General features: G+C 41.5%; 1 protein-coding gene across 2 annotated transcripts; it reads right to left on the bottom strand.

Moving 5' to 3' along the window:
- Positions 1–14780: 14780 nt before the first annotated feature.
- Positions 14781–23998, bottom strand: MINAR1 (membrane integral NOTCH2 associated receptor 1). Of its 2 annotated transcripts, none has more exons than XM_039359141.1 (3): positions 21382–23998; positions 20302–20556; positions 14781–16165 (listed from the first exon to the last, which is right to left on the bottom strand). In XM_039359141.1, the coding sequence occupies exons 1-3, from the start codon at positions 23797–23799 to the stop codon at positions 15968–15970; spliced, it is 2871 nt and encodes a 956-aa protein (XP_039215075.1). In that variant the 5' UTR covers positions 23800–23998; the 3' UTR covers positions 14781–15967. The 2 variants fall into 2 exon arrangements, 1 of the variants encoding a protein (XP_039215075.1); XR_005558619.1 differs by having other exon boundaries at positions 16152–16165; positions 20302–20414.
- Between the last annotated feature and the right edge of the window lie 874 nt (positions 23999–24872).

The raw sequence follows: 24872 nt of genomic DNA, 5'->3' as shown, positions 1-24872 counted from the left end.
CCCTCTATTACTTCTGTGACTGTTTATGAGCTTAATATCACTTCTGTTTGGCCATCAGCACAGCAAACTCCAAATGAAAGGTGAAAAATCTAAGGGCATCAAAATGTTGACTGAACAATCCTAAAAAGTGGAATTGAAAGATCAATTTCTGGCAGTAGAAGAGCTCTGTACTTTAGGGAAAATAGGATTATTTTGTACTGGAGTAGGTGTTGATTGCAGCAAAAGGCAGAAACAAGAATCATTTTATTTGCTGACATTTTGTTGGGCTGCCAAGAAAGAGTATTAGCAAGAGGTGTTGCTTACTGAAGCTTGTGCAGCATGGGCAATGGTGAATGAAGGTTTTATGGAAACAAGTTGAAGGAACAGTAAATTAATTTAGATGTGTTTGTCAGCGCTCCTGACAAAGCATCAGCTATCCCATCATCCAGGTGTCTGTCACTCCAAATATTTTTTAGTTGGCAGGCTTAAGTCTTCAGCCTTCAGTCATGTAACAGGTGCAGATTTATGTAGAGGCTCAGGTGCCCATTTGAGAAAGAGGTGAGTTCATATCTTCTCATCCAAGGCCAAGAATTTTGAAGAGTCCTCAATAAGTCCTCTTGGTTTCTCCCTTTCTTCGCAAAACAAAGCAATCTGGGAACTAGAAAAGAGTGTCCTACTCTAGGAATGCCCTGAGAGTGCATTTAAAAAAGACACCTTACAATTGAGAAGCAACAATCTAGGGTCAGTCCCAAGGTCTACAAAGGAATGCATTAAGGCCAACTAAGGCCTGGAGCTCAAAGATCAGAGATCTCATGGGTCAACATGAAAGGCTCTTGGAAATTGGAGATGTGCGTAACACCCAAGCTCCACCTGCATTCTATCTAAATAGTTCCTTCTTGTGAGTAGGGCACCACTTCTATTTATAATGTTCTTGTCTAGAGCCTTTTATCGCAGTGGACCATATCTTTAATGGGCCTTTATCTTTCTGTGCTCTTAGGGTTGGCTTGTGCTTCCATCTTGTTCTAGGAATCCAATTTGGGGCTCTTGGACATGTGGAATCCCAGAATAATTGTTTCTATGAGTTTCTTGATCCTCTAATTCCAGTTTGGGAGTTTCTGATGTATTTCCAAACCTTCCCAATTTCTCCCTGGATATTTCTGAGACATCCAGAACATCATTTAGCTTCTCAATCATCTTCTAATGAAGATGCCTTCAGTGATGGTATGATATTGGGTGAAATGAAACTATATCTGTGCAGCGTGACTCCAAATTTAGGAAAGAATCTCAAATGCCCCAGACAGAAAATTCCATTAAGACCTCCTATTGTACCAAAAATTCAGCCACATTAAGGCAGTTTTCTTTCCCTCCATGACGAAATCAGCTTCGTTTTTGTCTTAATGGTATTGATTGATCTGTTGCTTTATTGTAACAATTTTATACTGCTTCCAGTAAATAAATTATGAGATTTACAATCGAATCCAATAGTTTTTACTGAGGCCATTAACCAGCACACCAGCATCTGCATTTATGGTGGAAAGCGAGGAGGAAAATGATTATGCCTGTATGATGCAACTATGATGATGTCACGGAGTATTTGACATCATTTTGTTATCATTAGAGTTTTCCTTGGATGCTACTGATTTATCTTCTATGTATGACTAAACTCTGAGTCATGGACCCTTTAACTGGGGGAAAAGGTGCACCATACGACAAACCTTTTGAACCAAAGTACCTCAGATAGGCTAACTTACAGAATGTGTCCAAAATCTGGGATCCATAACTCCGTGGAATTGAAATTTGGCAAAATTTATAAAACAATTTATGACATGCCCATTATCATAAAACAGTTTACGACATGATACCAAATGTCATAAACTATTTCCTGTGCTGATGTTTGATTGTGTTGTTCAGTTCAACATGGGCTATTTTCAAGGGAGATTGAATGTATCCCAGATTTTCCAGTAAAAGCAATATATTGTTAAGGGCATCAAGGAATCTCGTAAGAAAATGTCTCTGAAATGATGACTCATGGGGCATGGGTTGTCTAGTTACAGTTAAAAATAACCAGTTCAAGCCATTAATAGGAATTTATGGTATGGCTTTTTCATACAACACAAGAAAAATGCAAAATGAAATCCAGAGGAGATGCATGAAAATAATAACCAAAGATTAAATAAGTGATCAAAATACACAATATAAATTAGTATTACTACCAAGAACCTGGGAGGGAAGTTTTCATTAATGGACTGCAAATGAGAACTGTTAACATTCTCCTATGCAATTCAGCTTATTTTACTTTCTTTTTGGTTTGTGCGTGGGTGGATATGTGTGTCCAGCAAAACTGTGAGCTCCTGCTGAGTAAACCAGAAGGTGAAAGACTGGTGGGAAGATGCTACAAGCAATTAGCAAGTGTGTCACGTCAGATCAGCGAAAATGGGCTTAAGCAGTACTTTGGACAGTTCCCAGTATAATTTCCCAGGAGAGATAGCTATGACTTCAACAAAAGTCTAATTGCAACCAAGTCCTTAAATAAGGTCTAAAATAAGGCTAGGCAATGTTGGGCTTCTAGGCAACAAGGCACCTAGGGACCCCTCTCCTGGATTTGGCCAGTTTCCTGCCCCACTGATATATTTTTTTCAATAAATTATTTTTCATTTTTAAAGGAAGGCTCTAGCCCTGACTGCTCTTTAGAAGGCCAGATCCTGAAGTTGAAACTCAAGTACTTTGCCCACCTAATGAGAAGGAAGGACTCACTGGAGAAGAGCCTAATGCTGGGAAAAATTGAAGGCAACAGAAGAAGGGGACAACAGAGAATGAGGTGGCTGGATGGAGTCACTGAAGCAGTAGGCATGAGCTTAAATGGACTCCAGAAGATGGTAGAGGACAGGAAGGCCTGGAGGAACGTTGTCCATGGGGTCGCAATGGGTCGGACATGATTTCACAACTAACAACAACGCCAAGAGTCTCCAAAGTTGGCAACTTTAAGACTTCTGGACTCCAACTTCCAGAATTCCCCAGCCAACATGGCACCCATGGAGGAATTCTGGAAGCTGAAGTCCACAAAGTTGCCAAGATTGGAGATCCCTGCACTAGGTCACAGCAGTCCACTGGGATCCTTGGAAATCAAATAGTAGGAAGATACAGTTTAGTAGCTTTTGGAGATGTGTTGTCGACATGTCCCAAAAGGACTTAAGAAGTTTCACTGCTGATTAGGATTCAGTGTGGGATCCAACCAACTATTCTCAGTCTATGAGCATTTTTTGGCCACTTGTACCCACTAAAGTTGCCATTTGTGAAAAGGAACTCCTTCCAGGTTGGCCACCCATGCACCTTATTTGTAAAGTTTGCCTATCTTTGTGGTTGAAAAAGTCCAAGGCCAATTTTTTGAGTGTTGCCAAAGTCTGAAAAGAAAGCATTCTGGTTTGGCTTGGCCCTGGTTTGTTCCAGGATTGACACTACTGTTTTCTTTGACACAGCCATGACTCAAGATCACAAGGGTGTGATGCTCATAAGTTTAGACATTTTTTAAGAGGATCAGATCTCTTGATGAAAAATTATGTTTATCAGTGAGTATGGATCTTGATAACACTCCCTTCATGTGTAGGGAAGTATATCCCCTAATAGAGGGTTGATGGTTTTCTAGATCAGAGGTCCCCAACCTTTTGGGCACCAGGGACCAGTTCCATGGACAGCGATTTTTCCGTCGACTGTAGAGTCATGTTTTGTGTGCTGCCTGCATCCCACGGGTGGGGTTTTGCTTGTTTGTGTGGACTGGTTGCTGGCATGCTGTGGCTCGGTACCAGTCCACAGACTGGGGTTGGGGACCCCTGTCCTAGATGAGAAGATAGATATTTGGTGTAAAAAGGAGTTTTGATCTTCTTTGTTGAAAGGCAACAAAGAACTGGAAACATAGTGGAACTGCAGATTCTGGTTATACATTTGGAGAAGTCTAGTATCCCAAGCTCAGCAGTACTGTATGTACTACTTTCTGTTGGGAAGACTGCAAAAACACTCTTCTTGGACTTAGCCGCATAAGCTGTGCTCCTGTGGAAATAGTAATTCTTCCCATAAAAATAAAGTTTATTTTCCTGGCACAGCTCATGAAAAGTTTGTCAAGCAGGAAATCTAACAATAACAACGAGAAGAAAATCTGGCAATAGGTATTCCACCTGAAAGACGTTCTTTGCCAGTATTTATTTGACACTGAAATACACTTCAACTACAAGAGCAGGGGAAAAATATTGAGTAGAAGGAAGGCCTTATAGTGAAAAAGGATGTTGTTGCTGTCCTTTTGTGGATAATATGGAGAGGCATTCAAAAGGCAATTAGTTCCATGTTTTCTGACGCTACTGAAGACAAATTCAGGTTGAATGTTAGGAACATTTTGTAGGAGTAAGAGCAATTGAAGACTGCAGTCACAACTCAAGGCCTCTTCACCGGATGTATTTAAACAGGAGTTGGAAATTCATGTCATGTTTTAATCTCACTGAGCTGCTGAATGGATCTCATGTCCTACAAGCCTCATTTCAAATGGTACAACTTGAATTCTTAAAATGAGCTGGAGATTAGATTAAAATGGCTGGAATGACTCATTTTACAAAAATAGCAACACTACTAATCGGGCCAAGTAAAAAAGAGCGTTCCCATACAAGGATCAGAATCCAAAGCCCAATTCCTCTGGAAAGACTGTTCTGTCTGCTAGGGTCCTGCATTTCGCCCTCTGTAAGATTCAAGGACCTGCCTTATAACTCTTTACCTGACTTTTTTTTTAAATGTACAATTGTTGGCATCTATGATTTAGACTCTTTGAGCACAGCTAAATTTTGTTTTACTGTTTGTAAAATTAGGCAGACAAATGATTGTCCGCTGATCATTCCACCACCAGTTGTAATCTTTTATTTTGTTTTGTTTTGATTTATTTTTATTCTTAATAAGTTTCTGCTGGTAATCCTGGTCGGTGACTGTAATAAAAATTCTGTTCTGTTCTTGTTCTGTTCTTGAGTTTTAGCAGAGTTGAATGAACTCATCCCATTCTGTGTCAGGATATTTTCAGAGCAGAACCCTAGTTTTTAAAGCTCAAATCCCTATCTTCATCACAGTTGCATTTATCTGGAAAACGTCTTGCAGGGACAGCCAACCAATGTGGAAAATGTCCCAAAGTAAGCTGCAGAATCTTCAAAGGAGGAGAATCTTTAAGGATCTTCACATCTTTTGGAAGGCCGTTCTGATCATTTCAGAAGACTCTTGATTACTCTTGACTTTCTCCTTCAAAAGGTAGAAGGATTTCATTACCATGATCCTAACATAAACTGTCTTGAATGTTTCCACAAATGGAAAAGCAGGGTATCAATTTAATAATTATAGTAAAAAATAAATGGAATGCTGTGTATACTGTTCACCCCCGGAGGAAAAGCAAGGTATAACTCTTCATAAGTGAAAACTTCTGGCTTCAACAATATAAACATAAAATTAATAGTGATGGGGATGATGATTAATGATAGGGGGCACAATGGCTCGGTGGTTAAAGACACGGAGCTTATTAGCTTGAAAGCTGACACCTGGGGTTTGAGACCCAAATGCTGTGGGACAGGGTGAGTTCCCGTCCCTCGCCTCAGCTCCTGACCACCTAGCAGTTCAAAAGCATGCAAATGAGAGTAGATAAATAGGGACCACTTCAGTGAGAAGATAATAGCATTCTGTGTGCCTTTGACATATAGTCATGCCGGCCACATAACCAGGGAAGCATCTTCAGACAACGCTGGCTCCCTCCGCTAAGAAACGGAGATGAACACTGCCCCCCAGAGTCGGGCACCACTGAAAAGGGGAAACCTTTACCTTTATTTAAATGATGATGCAACAACAATAACAATACTACCTTCAAAAGTCATCCTGGAAGAGCTTTAGACAAGTGTACATTTTGAAAACATGCACAAATATTTGAAAATATGTAGATTATTGCTGCTATCCTGAGTATACATGAGCCATCCAGTCCAAATTGTTTTAGTAGTGGGACCTCTTGAATGCAATGGGAATAGCAATAGCACTTAGACTTATATACTGCTTCATTAGTGCTTTTCAATTCTCTCTAAGTGGTTTACAGAGTCAGCGTATTGCCCCCCCCCCAACAATCTGAGTCCTCATTTTACCGACCTCGGAAGGATGGAAGGCTGAGTCAATTATGAGCTGGGTCAGGATCGAACTCCTGACAGTGGGCAGAATTAGCCTGCAATACTGCATTCTAACCACTGCGCCACTGAGAAATGACTGCAAGTTGGGACAATATTTTAGAGCTATACATTTCATTTTCACTCAGAGTACCCATTAGCAGCTTCGTGGAAATGTTTTAATATAATGAAATGATTTATCCTTTTCAGCGCCTGATCAAGCAGAATGGAATTATTTTGCTGGCCTCATTGTATTGCAGATTTTTGCAATCCATCTAATATTAATAACCCCCCAGTTTGCACTCATTTGACATTTCCTGCACAGGGCTATTTGCTATGTTTTAATAAAGAAAAAAAAGCAAGACAATTCCAGTGTCATAGCAACTGGAAATACTGGCTCTGAATATGCTGAACAAAAGATCACTGGGATAATTTCCAAAGCCAACTATCTCCTATTTTTTAATTACACCCAGACACACTAACAGCAAAGATTCCTGCCTGTCATTTTGAAATGGATTTGGCTGACTCTATGAAACAGCCAGAAGATAATAGCTAATTTGTTAATTGGTAAGGTTGTGTTAGTGTAGGGGTGTGTTAGTGTATTTGGCCTAAGGCCAAATTCAGTAAAGAGAAAATCTTTCCTTGGCAAAGGTTGTCATGATATACCGTACTGAGATTCTTTCTAGAACGCATAATTAAGGCATTGATGATGTTATCTAGTCTGATAATAAAACATCCACAAGAAAACAACCAAGCTCAAGAACATCAAGAACCCAAACATTCTTGATCCTGGGCTACATATATTCTTGCGCTACTTTTGTTAGCCTTCAGAATAGTTTTGGAGGAAATTCCAAGATTATTTTCAAGTCAATCGAGATAAAGTTTTGGAGCATGGAGAACTTAACTCTCTCTTTCTCTTTCATTCATCTAACTGACACGATGCAGCTAAATCATTCTGGTAATTAGTTTGTGGGAGACCTTGAAAAATCCTTGTTTAATCATTACTTCTTGTCTGTTGCATTTTCCATTTCTTAGAAAGAAGGAAAACTACCTACTTGTCAGAAATAGAGATAATTTCAAGGCCACAAAATCTATTGAGACCTTTTTTTTTTTTTAAAGAGACACAGAGAGAACACACACTGAATCTCAAGCACAGTGCAATCCCTCTTGTAGGAAAATGTTTTATATCTATATTTATCTATTTCTATTTTTACTTCCAGTGAATCAAATCATGTTACTATGATCACGTGTTCATAGACCTAATTTCTGAAGTTAAAAAAAGAGCATGCAGAAAGGAAGGAAGGAAGAAAGAAAGGAAGGACATGTATTTTTATATGATCTGAAGCAAAACCAGAGTATAAGAAGAGAAAAGAAGAGAAAAAATGAGAAAAAAGAACCAACCAAAAAGTTGCCTCCATGCAATAAGCAGCTGACCCAAGCAATAGTAAAGCTAGTTTTTATAAAGTCAAGAGTCTGGATATCAGTTGGGAACACCTGCTATAGGTGTAAGATTGAAGCCCAGACCTTGGTCGGCTCAGCAGGGACCATTCCATCTGAACAGATTATGAATCCAAGAAATATCTTTAGTTGGTTAGCTGAGCTGTAATTAGTGTGCAAGAAAGCATTCAAGCAATGGGAGCTGGGTAGCTGAGAAGGGTAGTTTGCATATATTTTTATATATATGAGTTGGGGCACAATGGCTCAGTGGTTAAAAAGTGGACAGCCTGAGTTTGAGACCCGAGCACCATGCGATGGAGTGAGCCCCCGTCTTTGCTCCAGCTCCTGGCCACCTTGCAGTTAGAAACATGCAAATGCAAGAAGATAAAAAGGAACCACTTTGGTGGGAAGGTAACAGAGTTCTGTGTTTCATCACATGCTCTGCACCGTGATGTGATATCATGCTGGCCACATGACCATCGCCTGCTAAGAAATAGAGACGAACACCACCTCCTAGAATCAGACATGACTAGATAGAAGAAACCTTTACCTTTTTATATATCGTATATGAGACCAAGACTCAAAATATATTAGGATATGTCCTTTTGCAATGAATGTATCATTGCTGAAATAAGTAGAAATAATTTCAAAATGGCTTGGCATTTCCCAAAATATGCTTACGTAACTAACAAATAATATGCCCATTTTCAGAATTTGAAGAGTCAGGTGCAGGTGTCCAGGACTGTATTTACTCTAATAAGTGGGTGATTATGATAAATGGCTGAGTTGATTTTATCTGTTTAGAGGTAATGTCTGAAGACAGGTAATAATCCCATAAGACCCTTTAGATGTAAGAGGACTACACCATGGAGAGTGTAAATATTGAGTGATTGCTCCACAGCTACCCTAGATCACCCTTATGGTTAATTCATGAAGCATTTATCTAATATTCAACTGATTTATTTACTACAACTGAAATAATCACAGGGGCAAATCTCATATCTTTCACATCACATCCAGTCTTTGATGTCCCTCTAGACCAACTTTTTCCAGCTTAGTACTTTGCACTATGCTGAGCTCCAATTCCAATAAGGAGAAGAGCAGGCAGAGCTGGAGGGGCAGAGTTAAACATGTCATCAGTTTAGAATCCTTGCACCGTCACAATAAACCCAACTCCAGGCCCCCTGGAATTCCATTAACTCTTACATAGCACAATTTAGTACTGGCCATTAGTTAAGCAGATTCTTGTGTATAGACTTCAATAAACCATTTATGCTGCAAACCTACATGAACGATCCTGATTCTTTCTGCCTGTCAATCCATAGCTCAGAGGTCTCCAACCTTTTGGGTACCAGGGACCAGTGCCATGGAGAAAGGTTTTTCTGCAGACCAGTGGAGCTGTGGTTTTGAATACTGCCTGCATCCCAAGGATGGAGCTTTGCTTGTTTGTGCGGCCCACTTGCTGGCATGCTGTGGACCATTGACGATCTATGGTCCAGGGATTGGGGACCCCTGCTGTAGGTGATTAACTGAGGAGCTGCAGTCTAACATATCTGAAGGAAACCTGGTTCAAACATCTACTAGAAGAATGATTGATTCTGGATCCCATGAATTGAACCACAGAAGCATCTGAACAAAGACCGCTTTTCGAAGACAGCAAAGTCCACATTTTGGACAGAGCGGATTGCTGGTTTGAAAGAGGCCATCTGTGTCAAAACTGAACAGCCCTCTCTCAACAGAGGGGAAGGGATGTGACATCATCTATCTCCAGTCTACAACACAGTCCTTTCAACAGTCCAAGAAGGCTCCACATCTATTTGCACTACTCAGGTGACCCTGAAGGCACAGACAAGCCTCCAGGTGGCCTCAACGACTCTCTAAAAGAAGGCAAATGACCAGCTGTCTGCAAGGAGTATAAATCCTTCCATCCCCCACCATCCAGTCAGAGCTGAAGAAGCTTCTTGGATGAAAAACGAAACGTCTTCAAAGAAAAACAAGAAGCTGTCTCATGGAAAAAAGCACCTTTGAGGCAAGCATCTGAAAGCTGTTCAAATGAGGAGTTAAAGTAGCTTAAAACATTCAAGAAAGAGGGATGTTGTGTTAGCTTTTAATGTTATGCATTTGATATATTTGGGAATGATTTCTTTTGGCCTATCCTTTTATATTTAGACTAAGAGATCCCTGGATAACTCTTGAAACCAACAGTCTGAAAATAATCAGTCCACTGAAATATTTTGATGCTGATCAGCAACCTCTCCCGGAGCTCTGAATCCCTTGCAGGCACTTATTATTATAAATTCATCTTTCATCAGTTTCAGTTTTCTTATTATCTGCTTGACACAAGTCCCATTAAAAATCCTGCCAAATCAAGATAGAGTGTGCCTTTATTCCAACCTCCCTACCATTCACACCTGCAGCTTTGTGTCTTGATGCCCCTGGAAACATTATCAGGTGACAGGGTGATAAATGAATTTTTCTGTTTCATTAGGCGGACTTCAAAGGACGCATACAATTCTTCAAGTTTATTTGATATCGTATTTTCATGAACTGAAAGGCCACGTTGTACAGTAGCTTTATAAAACAAAGGCATTGTTGCATCTGACAAGTAACCAAATGCCCCAGTCAAACAACCAAACAAACAAACAAACAAAATATTCCCAAACTCAGAGGGGAAAAAAAAATCAACGTATTCCTACTTCCTGGCTCTCAAAAGCCAAGTCAACAAATGGACCCAGCAAGACTTTGGTGCAATTATTGTCCCAGAAGTGATTTTGATGTGGTTGTTTTTGTTTTTTTTTCCATTGAACTTCACCGGGATAATAAGCATCAGTTGCAATCCTGATCAAAAGGAGGATCTTATATAGTATGTCAGTCTTTCACAGCTTGGATTTCAAATTCCACAATGCCCAGTCAACAGAGGTTATGCCAGCTGGGATAATGGGCATCTGCCATGTTTGGAGGTCATTAGGTTAGAAAAGGCTGCTATATAGATTTACTCAGAAGTAAGTCCTTTTCACGTCAATAGCACATAGTTCCAGAAGTGGCAATGGTCCCATTTTTTTTTTATATGACTTGATTAACTTTTCAGGTTACCCTTTTATTCTGTGTTTTATTCATAAAGCATACATACAAAAAAAGAGAAAATATTAATATGCTTGGCATTATTGTAATATTGTCCAGTACATTTTTTTTCCAATCACACCACGGATTATAAAGTATCTATAGCTGTATTATTACTGTTGTTGCTGATATTGACACAAATGGTACACAATACTAAACACAATGTAGGAAAGGCAAGCTACTGCTGCCTTACTATGCAAAAATCAAAATTAAAAAAAAATCAAGAACCACCTTTCCTGAATTACAAATCTTGGTGGGAAGTTGAATTTTTATTCATCCCACTCTGTTGCCACCTTGATCCAGCAAGGGAGACCAGCCTGGGCACGTGGCATTCAAACCTTTAATCAGCTGTAGGTAGACATTCCCTATGAAATGTTTTGTGTCTGGATGTGGACCAACCCAAAGTCCCCATATGAATTGTCCACAGATACATTGACTGTGTGGGATAGCTCCTCCAAACTAAAAACATTTCTAACGTTGTTGAGATGACAAGAATATGGAAAGTAATCGGGTGAATCTGAAAGTATCCCCACAAAGTTGCAGTACCTCTTTTTTAGATGTCATAAGATCACACACTCTCAAACAGGCAGAGCTTATGACGTGATTGTGTCATGCTGTTTTGGTCATTTTGAAAAAAAAACATTAGGAATCCACAGATGACTGTTTTCTTCTCTCTTTAAAAAATAACACTCGTTATGCAGATCTTTTCTGCACAGCATTAATTCCTAATGAAGTGTGTACCATATGAATATCAACATTTCCCATTTGTGGGTGAAACTTGGGTCATTAACATAAGGGCCCAGGAACTTATGCATTTCTGTTGGAATACATAGCAGAAATAAAAACACGTAGCAGAAAGAGCAGGCTGTGCAACAATGGTGGAATAAAAGCAAATCTTCTTGAAAACAAATCTCTCTTTCCCTGTTAACTTCCTCAGCTTTCTAGAGCAGGGGTCTTCAAACTTGGCCCTTTTTTGACTTGTGGACTTCAACTCCCAAAATTCCTCAGCCAGAATTCCAATAGCCAGGGCTCATGAATGCTGGGCAGTTCCTGGAGAAAATGGCCAGGGATCCTATTCCCAAATGATGGGTTTGGATCCAGTTAGGATGATGGTTGCAAGAACGATTCAGCAAGTGTTTTTACTGGGTCAAGTGTATGGAGTGAAGACTGCCAGTAAGAAGGACAGACTTGCTCCCTTGAATTTAGGCTGTCCTCACATATGATACTTCCATCATTAATGGTTCATACAGGTATAAAAGAACTTGGATGTGAAAGACACCTTTGCCAACAGTGGTTATATTGGAATAAAGGAATAGAATAGAATAGAATAGAATATGGAATGGAGAATAGAATAGAATAGAATAGAATAGAATAGAATAGAATAGAATAGAATAGAATCTGGAAGGGACCTTGGAAGTCTTCTAGTCCAACCCTCCTAGTCCAACCCTAACCTATACCATCTCAGACAGGTTACTGTCCAGTCTCTTCTTAAAAACCTCCAGTGATAGAGCACCCATGATTTCTGAAGGCAAAGCTGTTCCACTGGTTAATTCTTCTCACTGTCAAGAAGTTTCTCCTTAATTCCATGTTGCTTCTCTCCTCGATCAGTTTCCAACCATTGTTTCTCGTCCTTCCCTCTACGTCTCTGGTGAACAACCTGGCCACCTCTGCCTTGTGGCAGCCCCTCAGATACTGGAACACTGCTATCATGTCTCCCCTATTTCTTCTTTTCTTTAGACTAGCCAAACCCAAGTCCCGCAGCTGTTCTTCGTATGTTTTGGTCTCTAGGCCTTTGATCATCTTAGTTGCTTTTCTCTCGATTTTTTTTCCAAACTCTCAACATCTTTTTTGTGATATGGTGACCAAAATTGGCTGCAGTATTCCAGGTGTATTGTGACTAGAGGCTGGAATAGATGAACCATGAATTGGATGATTACATGCGATCTAATTCACTTTATTCCCTTTGATTACCATTTTGATGGGCATGTACAAGGAGAGGTAGTAGATGACACTATGTCTATTATGACATCATGGTGCAAAGTAGTTTTTTTTTTTTTACATAATGATGTGGCTAACACAAACGACATAATTTGCATTGTTGGTTGATGACTCCGTAATTCTCCCAATGTCTTTATGGTTTCTATCAGACCTCCCTGCAACCTGAACAATTTGCACAACCAGCAGGCTACAATGATTCATGTTGCTCCACTCTGAAGCAGGTTCAGGGTTTCAAAGTGAGCTAAAGCTAGCCTTGCCTCAACTCCTAACTGAAACCATAGAACTTCTCATTGTTAATTTAGCTGGAATGGAGCAAGGAACTAGGGAGTGAGTGAGTATGAACACCTTCTGTTAACACATTGAAGATAGCACACTGAAGTATTGGCCAGACTTCCATTGATCCATAACTAACGAGGCCGAACTGGAAGTCACTTCACAAATCGTTTGGAATTAATCCTGCTTGGCCAACAAGTTTACAATCAACAAAAAAACAACTGCAAAGCATCTAATAAGCATCTCCCTGCAGATTCATCTTCCCGAAGTAAATCATCTACTAAGGTGCACATTTTAAAAAAAAAAAAATCAAAATCATCTAAGTCAGTGGTTCTCAACCTGTGGGTCGGGACCCCATTTGGGGTCGAACGACCATTTCACGGGGGTCGCCAAACAAGGCTGTCCGCCATTTTTTCCCTTTTCCCTAGCTGTCCTACTCCCTCTTATTGGTGGCCACACCCACTTGGGGGTCACCACAACATGGGGAACTGTATTATGGGGTCACGGCATTAGAAAGGTTGAGAACCACTGATCTAAGTGATATGTATGAAGAATACAAAATATGCTAGTTGGCTCTCAAGGGTGTCATATTGCTGGTCTGATCCTGGTCTGCATTTGCCTAAGCTGCTTAACCTGGTAACTGGCTTCACCCATTTTTGGGACATGCACAGTACCTTAGCCACTTTGGTTAAGGTGAACTTGGTTAGTTGTGTTGGGTGAACACTCAAGTTTTGTGATTTTTTTTTTTTAAAAAAATGAAAATCTGGTGGCCAAATGCAGGGGGACACCACTACAATCCTATTGGTTCGCATTTTGAAAGGCATAAGATGCTTCTTACAAAAGAGGGGTTCAAATGAACATGTTCGAAAGATACATTGGGAGAAGCACCACTTTATGCCTAGCTGCAGAATACCTTGCCCACCCATACATAGCCAGGTGTTCTACATATTTGAGTCAGGGCTTAAGATAGAGGGTAGGGGGTCTTCAAACTTGGCCCTTTTATGACTTGTGGACTTCAACTCCCAGAATTCTTCAGCCAGTCACGCTGTGCTGAGGAATTCTGGGAGCTGAAATCCACAAGTCATAAAAGGGCCAAGTTTGAAGACCCCTGGCTTAAGATATATACTGTATTGCCAAAAATGGTCTAAAATGAGTTTCGTATAGAAGGACTCCATGACAGATGACCTGCTCCCCTGTACTAAAGTGTGAATTATGACTGTTTGTTCCCTTTGTGTACATCAACAATGGTGCTACAGCAGGGGTCCCCAATCCCCGGTCCATGGACCGGGTACTGGGCAACGGCATGCCAGCAACCGGTCCACACAAACAAGCAAAGCTCCATCCCCCGAATGGAGGCAGCACACAAAACCATGCCCCCTCCAGTCTGCGGAAAAACTGCTCTCCACAGAACCGGTCCCTGGTGTCCAAAAGGTTGGGGACCTCTGTGCTACAGGATCCAATCTGGGTTGGTCACCAAAACCAGAGGTTTTGCCTTCTGAGCTTTCAGACTCAATCTGGAGCCCATCTTCAGGCAACTTGTCTCTAATCTCTCTCTCTCTTTTGCTCATGTTGGATCCTGCAATATTATCCTAGGACAGTGGTGGCGAACCCATGACACGGAAGCCAGAGACGGCACTCAGAGCCCTCTCTGTGGGCACACGCGCTGTCGCCCCAGTCCTAGGCCTTCAGCTGGGTTTTATAAAACCTTTTAGTTTTAAGCCTCCGCCACCGTGTGCAAAAAAAAAAAAGGTTCAATCAATCAATCAATTTCAACTTCTCGCGGGGAAAAAAAGATCTTGCAAAGTTGGAATTGATTGAACTTTTTAATGCCGTTACCACTGCAGCCATGCCCACCCAATGGGTCACACCCACTCAATGGGCCACATCCAACCCGGCCCTCAACGATGCATAAGCGGGTTTTGGGTTGCAGTTTGGGCACTCAGTCTCTAAAAGGTTCGCCATCACTTCCTAGGACACACATATTTGCCTTCACAATTATTCTCGTTTAAAATGGCCTCCTTCAACAGGTAAAAGGAACCAGGGTGGATTTCTAGAACGTTTTCACTTTCTTGCTCATAGTGCCAAGCCCAAGAAGCACTTCTCGGAAGTCATTCGATTTCAGATGACCAAAACAGGATGAAAGGAAGGCATTTAGGTACCATTTGCGGAGGTAAAAAACAACAACCAAAACCAGAATCGAAGGACTGCAGGGCATATGGCAGGTTTTTCTTGAAATGTGACATTTATGCAAATGTTCCCTCTCAGAAAGGGCTTGTTCAACACAACCTTTTTTGGTGTACAGCAGATGGCACTTGACCTCTGTACCCCGGGACAATCTCAAAGGAACTTGTAGGGCAAGACCAGATTACAAACAGCCCTTATTAATTCCAAATGTAGGAACACACAATCTCCTCAGGGTCACACACTCTGTTTTCGAAAGCTAACCCATAAGGAGCGTGTGACAAAATGGGATACACAATACATTCAGACAGTGTACATGTCAGGAAACGCTAAGTGTTGCTCTCTGGGTGATAAATGCATATTGTACAAGGATTAAGAGTCATCTATATATAATTCAGTATAAAAGTACAGGAAAGAAGAGGGAGGGAAACACTTTTTTTTTTTTTTGCTCTTCATCCATTTCCAGTTGCAGGAAATATTTTCTCTTATCTTCAGAGGGTGCAGGGAAAATCCACGTGTAAAAATTTAAACCGAGGCACCGTTAAGTCTGTGAGGCTTGTTGCTGGTTTAAAAGGATGTTGTACTTTTTTTCTTTAAAATAAATACATTTAAAAAAAAAAGAAAAAAGAAACACCTAAAATTCTTTGCATGCTTGCTTGTTGGGATCATCCGATGTATCCTTCCCAACTAGTGGGAAAGTTGGGTTGGGGTTTTTTGTTTTTTTTTTTTGCCATAGAGTAGTGTGTTAAAACATCCATGGGCTATCCAAAGCAAAGATCTGTACAAGGCAGGTGTTGATTCGACCACCGTGGGATTCACGATTTCATAGTACATATTGGGACCACAATGACCAAAATAACCGTACAAGCAGCTGCTGCAATCAAAGCAGATATTTTACAAACTTTCGCTCTTCGGAATTCAGCCTCCTTGCGTTTTATTAACGAATCGTACCCTGGTGTATAGATGTCCTCCATCCAATATTCTAAATTGTTGGGATTCAAAGATTCTTGAGTCTGAAATTAAAAACAAAAAAAAGGGGGGGGGGACATTAAAAGATAGTTTCTCCATCTGTTAGATTTCTTCCTGTCTCACCATAAATCGTTCGCTGGTTGTATACATCATTAGCTAGCTGAGCAAAAATATGCCAACTTCACAATTTGGGTAGATCAATCCAGCATGCTAGGCTAAAATATAGTTTGCAGGATCCTGGGTGTGCTCTGAGCTTGGTTGTTTGCTTTCTTTCTTTCATTACCTAAATAGATAACATCATCAGCTATTTTCCAAAGCGCCTTAGGGCAGGACAAGAAGCAACGGATGGAAACTAATCAAGGAAAGAAGCAACCTAGAACTAAGGAAAAACGTCCTGACAGTGAGGACAATTAACCAGTGGAACAACCTACCTCCAGAAGCTGTGAATGCTCCAGCATTGGAAGTTTTTAAGAAGAGACTGGACAGCCATTTGTCTGAAATGGTATAGGGTTACCTGCCTGGGGGTTGGACTTGATGACCTCCAAGGTCCCTTCCAACTTTATTATTATTATCACTGCTGGAAGTGGATAGGTGTCAGACCTGTCAGCACTTAAACTTCTACATAGAAACGATCCTTGGCTCCATTTATTGAGAAAGTATAATTTTATTAGAAGTCAAGTCTTTCAAGAAATGCATAGCCAGAACTGAGAATCATATGACAAAATCCCTAAGTTCAACTCCCTGAACTGGCTCCCATCACTGACCCCCCCCCATGACCAATCAGGTTTAAGTAACATGTTTTGAGAATGGACACTTCAAACCTAGTTGGTGTGCAGCTGCAATTCTTCTCCCAGCTGGTGACCCTTGAAGCAGCATCTCGGGGAGATACAGCAGTTATTACTTTCGCTTTCCCCCAAGTATTCCATCCCTCTCCCCAGAGTTCATGGCAGACTGTCACCACATGGTAGCAAAGCACCACAAGCAAGCATCAGTTGGCAGCCGACAGTGGTGTTTGCTTACGATAGTTACTGAGTTGGGTAATGAAAGATCTGCAGAAAAAGAAACCACACTCAAGAGAGCATCAAGGACACCACAGTTCAAATATTCTCTTGGGTCGTTTTTTTTTGCTGGTTTATTGGTTTTCTTTTGTTATGAAAATGTATTAATTTATTGCATGTCATCTAAAGTTACTTTGGCAGTTGAGGTGGCTTATACATGAATGAAAGAAACGGCATTTGTAAAAGATCCGATTTTTCCCCATTTTTCTTTGGGAAAGGTATCAGTCTCCAAAATTCCTTTTTACTGAAAGAAGTATAAAAACATATTCATTTTCACCCAATGCAACTCGGGGGGGGGGGAGAAAAATAGATTTGTTTGTTTGTTTGTTCGTTCATTCATTCATACATTCAATCAGTTTTTAAAGCCCCCAATTTTTAAAAGTATCAAAATGCAAAATAAGGCATCCATAAAAACACATAGCACCAGAGACAATTAACTCCAAAAGTGTATATGTAGTTCAGGTAGCATCCTGGCTCAGTGCCTGGGAGAAAATAGGACTTCAAAGCCCCCTACGAAAGTGAAAATAATTTATTCTGAACAATGCTCTTGTGTTTTGGCAATCAAAGGACTATGGGTTTTTTTTTTTTAAAAAAAAAATCAGATGAAATGAAGATTGGTCCATCTTATTGCCCTCAATTTCCAGAGATTTGCAGCAAATAATTCCAATAAAATAACATTCTGTTATTATTAATCTGTTTTACAGTTGTAGGCAGCATGAACTTATTCCATTGGTCCCCAATTTAAAAAAAAAAACATGCTGCAATTTTAATTTTAAATGTTGAGTGTTGGGTTTTCCGGTTAAGATATATCTGTAAGAGGCCCAATGTGACTGTATGGTTCAATTTTCAATCCCAAATAAACAGGAAATCTGCGAAAATGAAAAAAGGCTCGTGGATCACCAAGGATCTGGAGGCAGTATATTGTGATTTTGATAGCAGCATCTCGGGCCAGGGTGACAGTTAGCAGGATGGAAAGAAAAACTATTGTATTTGAAAGCTTTCTGATTTTTTTCAAAAGAAAAATGGAAAGCTCAGGCTGCAGCCTGTGCAGTCTCAGAGCTAGCTCTAACCATCACAGTTCCCGTGACTGTCCTGCTCCCAAATTTACCAAGGCAGGCAGGGAGACTCACTCTAAAGCGGCAATCTCACATGCCGTTGTTGCAATTCTTCTTGCTTTTAATTTGGCAGCCTTGCTAAAAACAGCTGACAAGATGCCCTGGAGTCAAATCGTAGCAACACCTTGTGACTGAACCTTTCCGCCACTCAAGTCTGTTGGTGCACCAAGGGGCTGATCAATTCCAAATCTTGACACCTGAGCAATAGAAGCTGCAAGAAGTATCTTGTCTACAGGGAGATCAGCAGGAAGATAACTGTGGTTTCCCAAAAAAAAAAAAAAAAAGTCCCTCCGGAATTTGGGATGATAGCCAACCTGTACGACTGGCAAGCCATCAATTGCAGCCTGTTTCATCAGCTGTGGATGGTAGCAAGGCCTACCATCAGTCCATGGAAGCTTAGGTAGCCTCCAGAGGCCAGCTGGCTAGGAGTAGCCATTTTAAATCCCCACGATATCCTAAAGAAAAGCTGCATTGTGGAAAGCCAGCATCATCAGAGCCCGTCGGGGTTTTGCATCCTGACACCTGAGGGTGGTTCTCATCAAGAGCCCAAATCAAAACAGGGGCCAAATTTGGGTTGACAAAAATGAGTGGGGAATGGCACCAATTTATAAAAATAGCAATAGCAACAGCCCTTAGACTTATAGGCTGCTTCATAGTGCTTTACAGCCCTCTCTAAGTGGTTTACAGAGTCAGCATATTCCATCCAACAATCTGGGTCCTCATTTTACCAACCTCGGAAGGATGGAAGGCTGAGTCAACCTTGAGGCAGTCCGGATCGAACTGCTGGCTGTGGGCAGAGTTAGCAACAGCACTTAGACTTACATACCGCTTCACAGTGCTTTACAACCCTCTCTAACCTGTTTACAGAGTCAGCATATTGCTCTCTCAACAATCTGTGTCCTCATTTTACCAACCTCGGAAGGCTGGAAGCCTGGATCAACCTTGACCCGGTCAGGATTGAACTCCTGGCAGTGAGCAGAGTTAGCCTGCAATACTGCATTCTAACCACTGCATGATCATGGCTCAAAAAAAAGCCAAGAAATAAATATATGACATATTTAATAAGCAATGTGGAATTCTTCCATAAGGTCAGAGCTGGAAGGGGCCATCAAGGTTGTGCAGTTGAATTTTGTGTTCAGTTGAGGAGTCCAAATAGAAGCATGCACCCCTTTCAAAAAAGATGCCTCTCACTCTTCTGTTGCATGCATGCTAAGAAAGAGAACAGGTCACTTTGGTTTAATATTGGCTCTATGGTTTTATCTGCTCTTATTCTTTCTGGTTGGGAATTGCCTTTTTGGAGCAATCATAACAAGAGCATTCTTCTAGGATGATAGAAGAAGCCCTAGTTTTCTTCTGGGTGACCCTCTTTTGATACTAGAAGAGTGCCACTGTATCACCTCTTCTGAAAACTAAACAATTTCCATTCTTTTTTTGACTCTCTTAGCTTCCACTCCAGCAATCTTCCTTGTTGCCCTCCTCTGAAACTGTTTCTGTTTGTATGAATCTGTTTTAAGGGGGGGGGGGCTCTGAAGATGGTCATGATTGATGTAACATAGCATAGAACTGTTGCTGTTTTTAGCTAGCCAACTGCACTGGGTGACATCTCTTAGTATCATAGCAATGGGTGACAAGGGTCAAAGCAATTAGAGACATTTAATACGGAGCCCTCAATTGTTTACTGATCATTTATTAGTCATACCCCATTTTCAGTAGGATCTGCCTAGACCAGGAGTAGGCAACCTTGGCTCTTTTATGACTCGTGGACTTCAACTCCCAGAATTCCTGAGCCAGCCACGCTGAGGGGAAAGAGAGAGATTTCCAAGCTGAGCCATGCTGGCTCAGGAATTCTGGGAGTTGAAGTCCACGAGTCATGAAGGGGCCATCGTTCCCCCATTCTGGCTCAGGAATTCTGGGAGTTGAAGTCCACAAGTCATAAAAGAGCCAAGGTTGCCTACCCCTGGCCTAGACGGAAGCAGATCCCCAGGAAGAGGAAATAATATATCTCACCTGTAGGTCCAAAGAAGCTAGCTTCCCTTTCTCTCCCGAATTCCTTGTGTATTCCTCAACGGTCCACGAAGGCTGTACTCGTTTCACTTCAGCCAGCTCTGTCAAGCGCATGTCTGTGTAAAGAGGGTTGGTCTTCATATGTGATTTGAGTGATGCTGGATAAGGGTGAGGGCTAAAGACTTGCTCTATCAGGAAACCGTCTTTGGGTGGTTTGGAATGGCGATATGGCTGAGGGATTTCATACTGCCGATCGGCCTGCAACAAGGTATGAAAGTCGGGTGGGGATCCTTAGTGGAAAGTGGATTCTGATCGGACAACAATGGAAACATGCATGCATGCTTGTTCTGGAAGGGTTCAGCATGAAGGGTTTGATGTGCAAAGGAGATCCTGCGTGCACTTTCAAGCTTTTCCACATTTTTAAACATACCCATTTACACCCAAAGAGACACAGTTTGGAGTAGAGGTTAAGGCATCAGGCTAAAAACAAGAGACTATGAATTCTAGCTCTCCTTTATGCACAAAGCCAGTCTTTGGCCAGTCTTTCTCAGCCCTGAGAAGGAGACAATGGCAAACCCCTTCCAAAATCTTCCCAAGAAAACTAAAGTGGCTACTCTAGGTAGTTGCCAGTAATCAAGACTGGCAAACAAACACAAAAATGTTACCCAGCCTTTCATTGTTTTAAATGTCTGCTTCTTTACACAGACATAATAATAAAAGGAGTAAAAACATTGTCTCAAAAAAGTGTTGGAGACCCGTTGCTGCTGTGGGGGTGGAGTGAGCTCCCGTCACACGCTCCCGCTCCCTCCAACCCAGTGGTCCGAAAGTGGGTGACTACAAGTAGATTAATGGACCCCCCTTTGGTGGGCATCTTCATGGAGATGCTAAGGGAGCCCCCAACTGGGCATCAGTGATGTCATCGGCAAATCTTTTCACCTCTTTGGTGCTTTGGACACAGGAGTATTAGTATTAGGAGCTTCGGAGAACACCTCAACTGTAGCTCTGTGCAAAAACTGATTGAATTTATTTATTAATGAAATACATATTATTGATTGAGTTGAAACTGGGGAAGAAAGGAATTACCTCTTTGGATTTCCGATGCCAGTCTTTGTTTTCATTCCCACTTCGATCTTTCATCTCTTCCTCCGTGATGCCAGCTTGGTTGGTATAAGTGATCGCGCGCCAGTCTCTAGGAGAGTTAGAAATACTTGCAATCTTAGATTCAGTGGCGCTATTCTCCTCCGTTAAAGATCTCGAGGACCTCCTGGTGAATAAGCTCTTTTTCAAGGCTTTGACACGAAGGCTTTCGCTGTTACTGCCGCTGGCATCCGAGCAGCACCAGTCTGGATTATTTTCCAGCTTGCCCCCGTGTGACGAATTGTGACATGAAAAAATCCTGGGGGAGGTGCTGTCTTCCGATGGAATCTCACTGGTCAAGGAATTAAGATCAAGCTGGACATTCACACTCTCTGGCTGCTGGATCTTTTGATCCAGTTTGTTTAGCTTCCCCAGGACCTGAGAAATTTCATCCCTGACACTGGAGAGGGATTCCAGTTTCTTTTCAATTTCCCCAATCCTTAGGACCAGTTTGCAGACGCTGGTTTTCAGCTCGTCATCTGTGCTGCTGATCTCCAGCCGGGAGGCTTTGTCTAGGTTGTGGCCAGCATTTCCGTTGGAAATTTTACCTAAATGGTGTTCGGGGGAACTTTCACAGTCAGATTTGTGGATCTGAGAAAGCGAGCCCGTGCTGTTGTAACAAGAAGATTGTATCACTCCTGTAGACCCAGAGACGCTCATATCATCCAGAAATCTGAAAATATCGCTGATGTCATCACTGACAATTTCAGAGTCGTCATCAGATTGCTTCAAGGAGTGTCGCTCACCATACTTACTTTGGTTTGGGTGGGTCATCTCCTTGAATTTTTTGTGTTCCAGTCCTTGCCGATCTGTCTGCGTCCCAACATTACTGGTTTTGTCAATGCTTTGAAGCTGAAGAGCAGTGCAATTAATGCTTTTGTCTTTAAATTTTTTGATGGGCTCGTGCTTGTCTACTTCTAAGATGGAGGGGATATCTTTGGATTTATGCCCATTTGGTTTGACCCCGTAATTGGGCTGCATCATGGACTGCTGTTCTTTAGAGCTGAGATATTGCTGATGCCTCTCAGAAGCAGGAAAGTTGGGTGGCTGACTCTTTGAACTGTGGTACTGCACCTTCTCTTCTGGCTGTTTCCTGTTAAAAAAGGATCTTTCAAAATCAGGCACTTCCTCTGTGTTCAAACTCCAACTCTTGACTGGCCACGGCGTTGATTTGCTTGGCTTTCCCAACCACCGTTTTGTCTCTTGAGGCCCAAGAATAGTTGTTGGGCCAAAATATGTAGAAGCTTGAAGATCATCTAAGCTTTCGTGCTTGGCTCGTCTCTTATCTGGAACAGGAGAATAAATTGGGTTCAGATACTGGTTATTGTAGGGTATTTCAAAGCTGTGGTTGAAGAACGTCTGCTTGGAGGTCTCTTTTTGGCTTGGGGGTTCCCCAAGCTCATCATCCACTTTGCCTGGCGGCGACATCAAGCTGGGTGAAATGGTGATGAGATTATGGAAGTCTTCTTTGAAGATGTTGCGCTTCTGCACACATGACTGCATCAAAAAGGGCTCGTCGCTTGGAATGAAGGATTCCTTCATGCTCGTGCTGGGAGGCAGGGATTCCTGGTCTGAGATGGACTCAGTTTCAATGTTCATGGGGAAGTAAGTGCTCTGCATTTCACAGGGAGGAGAACTGGCCATGGTGTAGGTTGCCAAAGCTTGCAGCCGGTCAAGAGAAGCTGTTCGGCCTTTCATGTCCTTATTCACCCCCAGCAAAATGTTCATCTCTGAAGTGGGTACAAACGGAGGACAGTCTTTGCAATCACCCTTTCTGCATTTGGAAGCTCTCTTGCTGGAATAACCCCTGCTGAACTCTCCATCTTGCAGTTCACAGTTAACCACACAGTCCATCGTGTTGCACACCTCGGTATCTGATCGGCAAGAGTCCAGTGAATCTTTTTTCCTTATTTTCTCTCGTGTGGTGGGCAGCTTTTCCTTAGCCATGCCCCCATTCATCTGTATGAGGTTGAAGATGGTCACAATGTCAGCTGCTACCATAATCTTCTTTGACTGTTGACTGTTGACGTTGCACCTCATTTTGTCCTTGAACAAAGTGGCTGGGAAATTGGGATCCAGGCAGGCCGTATAGAAAAGCACGCTCCTTAGCTTGGCCAGTTGGGACAAGTCAAATCGAGCACATAATGATTTGCAAAGGTCCTGATAGGAAACGGAGTTCTGCTTAGTATCCAGTTCCTCCAAGATGTTCACCAGGAACACGGAAGACTCCTGATGGGCCTCCATGGTAGGTAGGAAGGGCTGCAGTTCACCCTGAATGCTTTGCTCCAGTTCTATGCCGATGTATAAAATAAAAACAAATATGTAGTTATCATAAGCCATATCTTTACACAGAAAGCAGGACATTTTTAAAGTAAGTGTATCAGATGAAACTCTCTTTTTATGATCCTGTAATCCCTTAATTAATTTGGGGTAAAAAATTATTAAAAATAATTTTAATGTAAATAATTACACCCTGAATTTCATTCACTTGGTTTAAGGTTTATGGTGAACTTGAACGATGACCATGGGTATCAATGTTAGGCTTCTCATGATTGTAGGAGAGGACCAGGCTGAGACCGAGGGAGGGGTTAAATGCATCATTAGTCATGAGCTATGATATGAGGGCTGCAAAAATCCAGACCACTAGATGGTAGACAAGAGACACAGAAAGCCAGCTCTTTGCTGCCCCCTAGGAACTGTCTCAATTTAGGCAGCCCAGATCTGATAACCCTATCTTCGCAGGCCCCAGCATTAACCACTATATTGCAAGATTATATTCACAAGGAAATGAATTTGCTTGCAGTTACTCTTTGAAAGAGAAAAGAAACAAAACATTATCTAATTCTCTTTCTAAAACAGACCAAGCAATATTTGTTCAATGTGCATATTGTGTCCCAAGTACAGAATTAAGGATTAATCGAAACAATAATTGCAGAGTTCCATAGCTACACAGAACATAATAGGACTGGAGTTACACAGAATAGAGAAACAGCTCCTATAAAGATTTGTTATTAATTTTATCCAAACGTGTTGGGACAGACATGTCTCAAACCTCTTCTCATAAGCCTACAAATTCCCAACTCTGAGAGTAAGCCTTGAACTTAACAATCCTTACTTCTTTGTAGACTTTATAAAACTGCCTGCCAACATATATGTGCAAAAGCAACTTTAGCCTATGTGTACAAAACTCACAGGTTCTGCGCCCACATTTTTCAAAGTAAAGGTCCTAGTTTTCCTAGATTCGTAATTTACTATCAACATCGCTACTACCATTGCTACAATCAGCATCTTACGCTTTCAAACACTTTATCCCTGTTCACTGTTATTCGATTCTATCAATTGAGCGGATGTATTTTTGACTATGGTTTCCCACCCCCCCAGGTGGGAATACAAGGAAGGGAAGGAGAGAGAACAGCTTGCTATCCAATCCTTATTTG

Source organism: Crotalus tigris, unplaced genomic scaffold (genome assembly GCF_016545835.1).
Source record: "Crotalus tigris isolate CLP2741 ecotype Arizona unplaced genomic scaffold, ASM1654583v1 scf7180000019068.10715455, whole genome shotgun sequence".
Taxonomy (NCBI): Eukaryota; Metazoa; Chordata; class Lepidosauria; order Squamata; family Viperidae; genus Crotalus; species Crotalus tigris.
Note: the sequence above shows the minus strand (reverse complement) of the source record. Positions and strands in the feature narration are given on the sequence as shown.

What these genes read in the sequence shown, in the direction of transcription:
- MINAR1 (XM_039359141.1), bottom strand. Translation starts at nt 23,799, where the DNA reads ATGTCCTGCTTTCTGTGTAAAGATATGGCTTATGATAACTACATATTT. An exon ending in GGCATCGGAAATCCAAAGAG is followed by an intron (nt 20,557 to 21,381) that starts GTAATTCCTTTC and finishes ACCTTGTTGCAG; the next exon opens with GCCGATCGGCAGTATGAAAT. An exon ending in TAGCTTCTTTGGACCTACAG is followed by an intron (nt 16,166 to 20,301) that starts GTGAGATATATT and finishes TTTTAATTTCAG; the next exon opens with ACTCAAGAATCTTTGAATCC.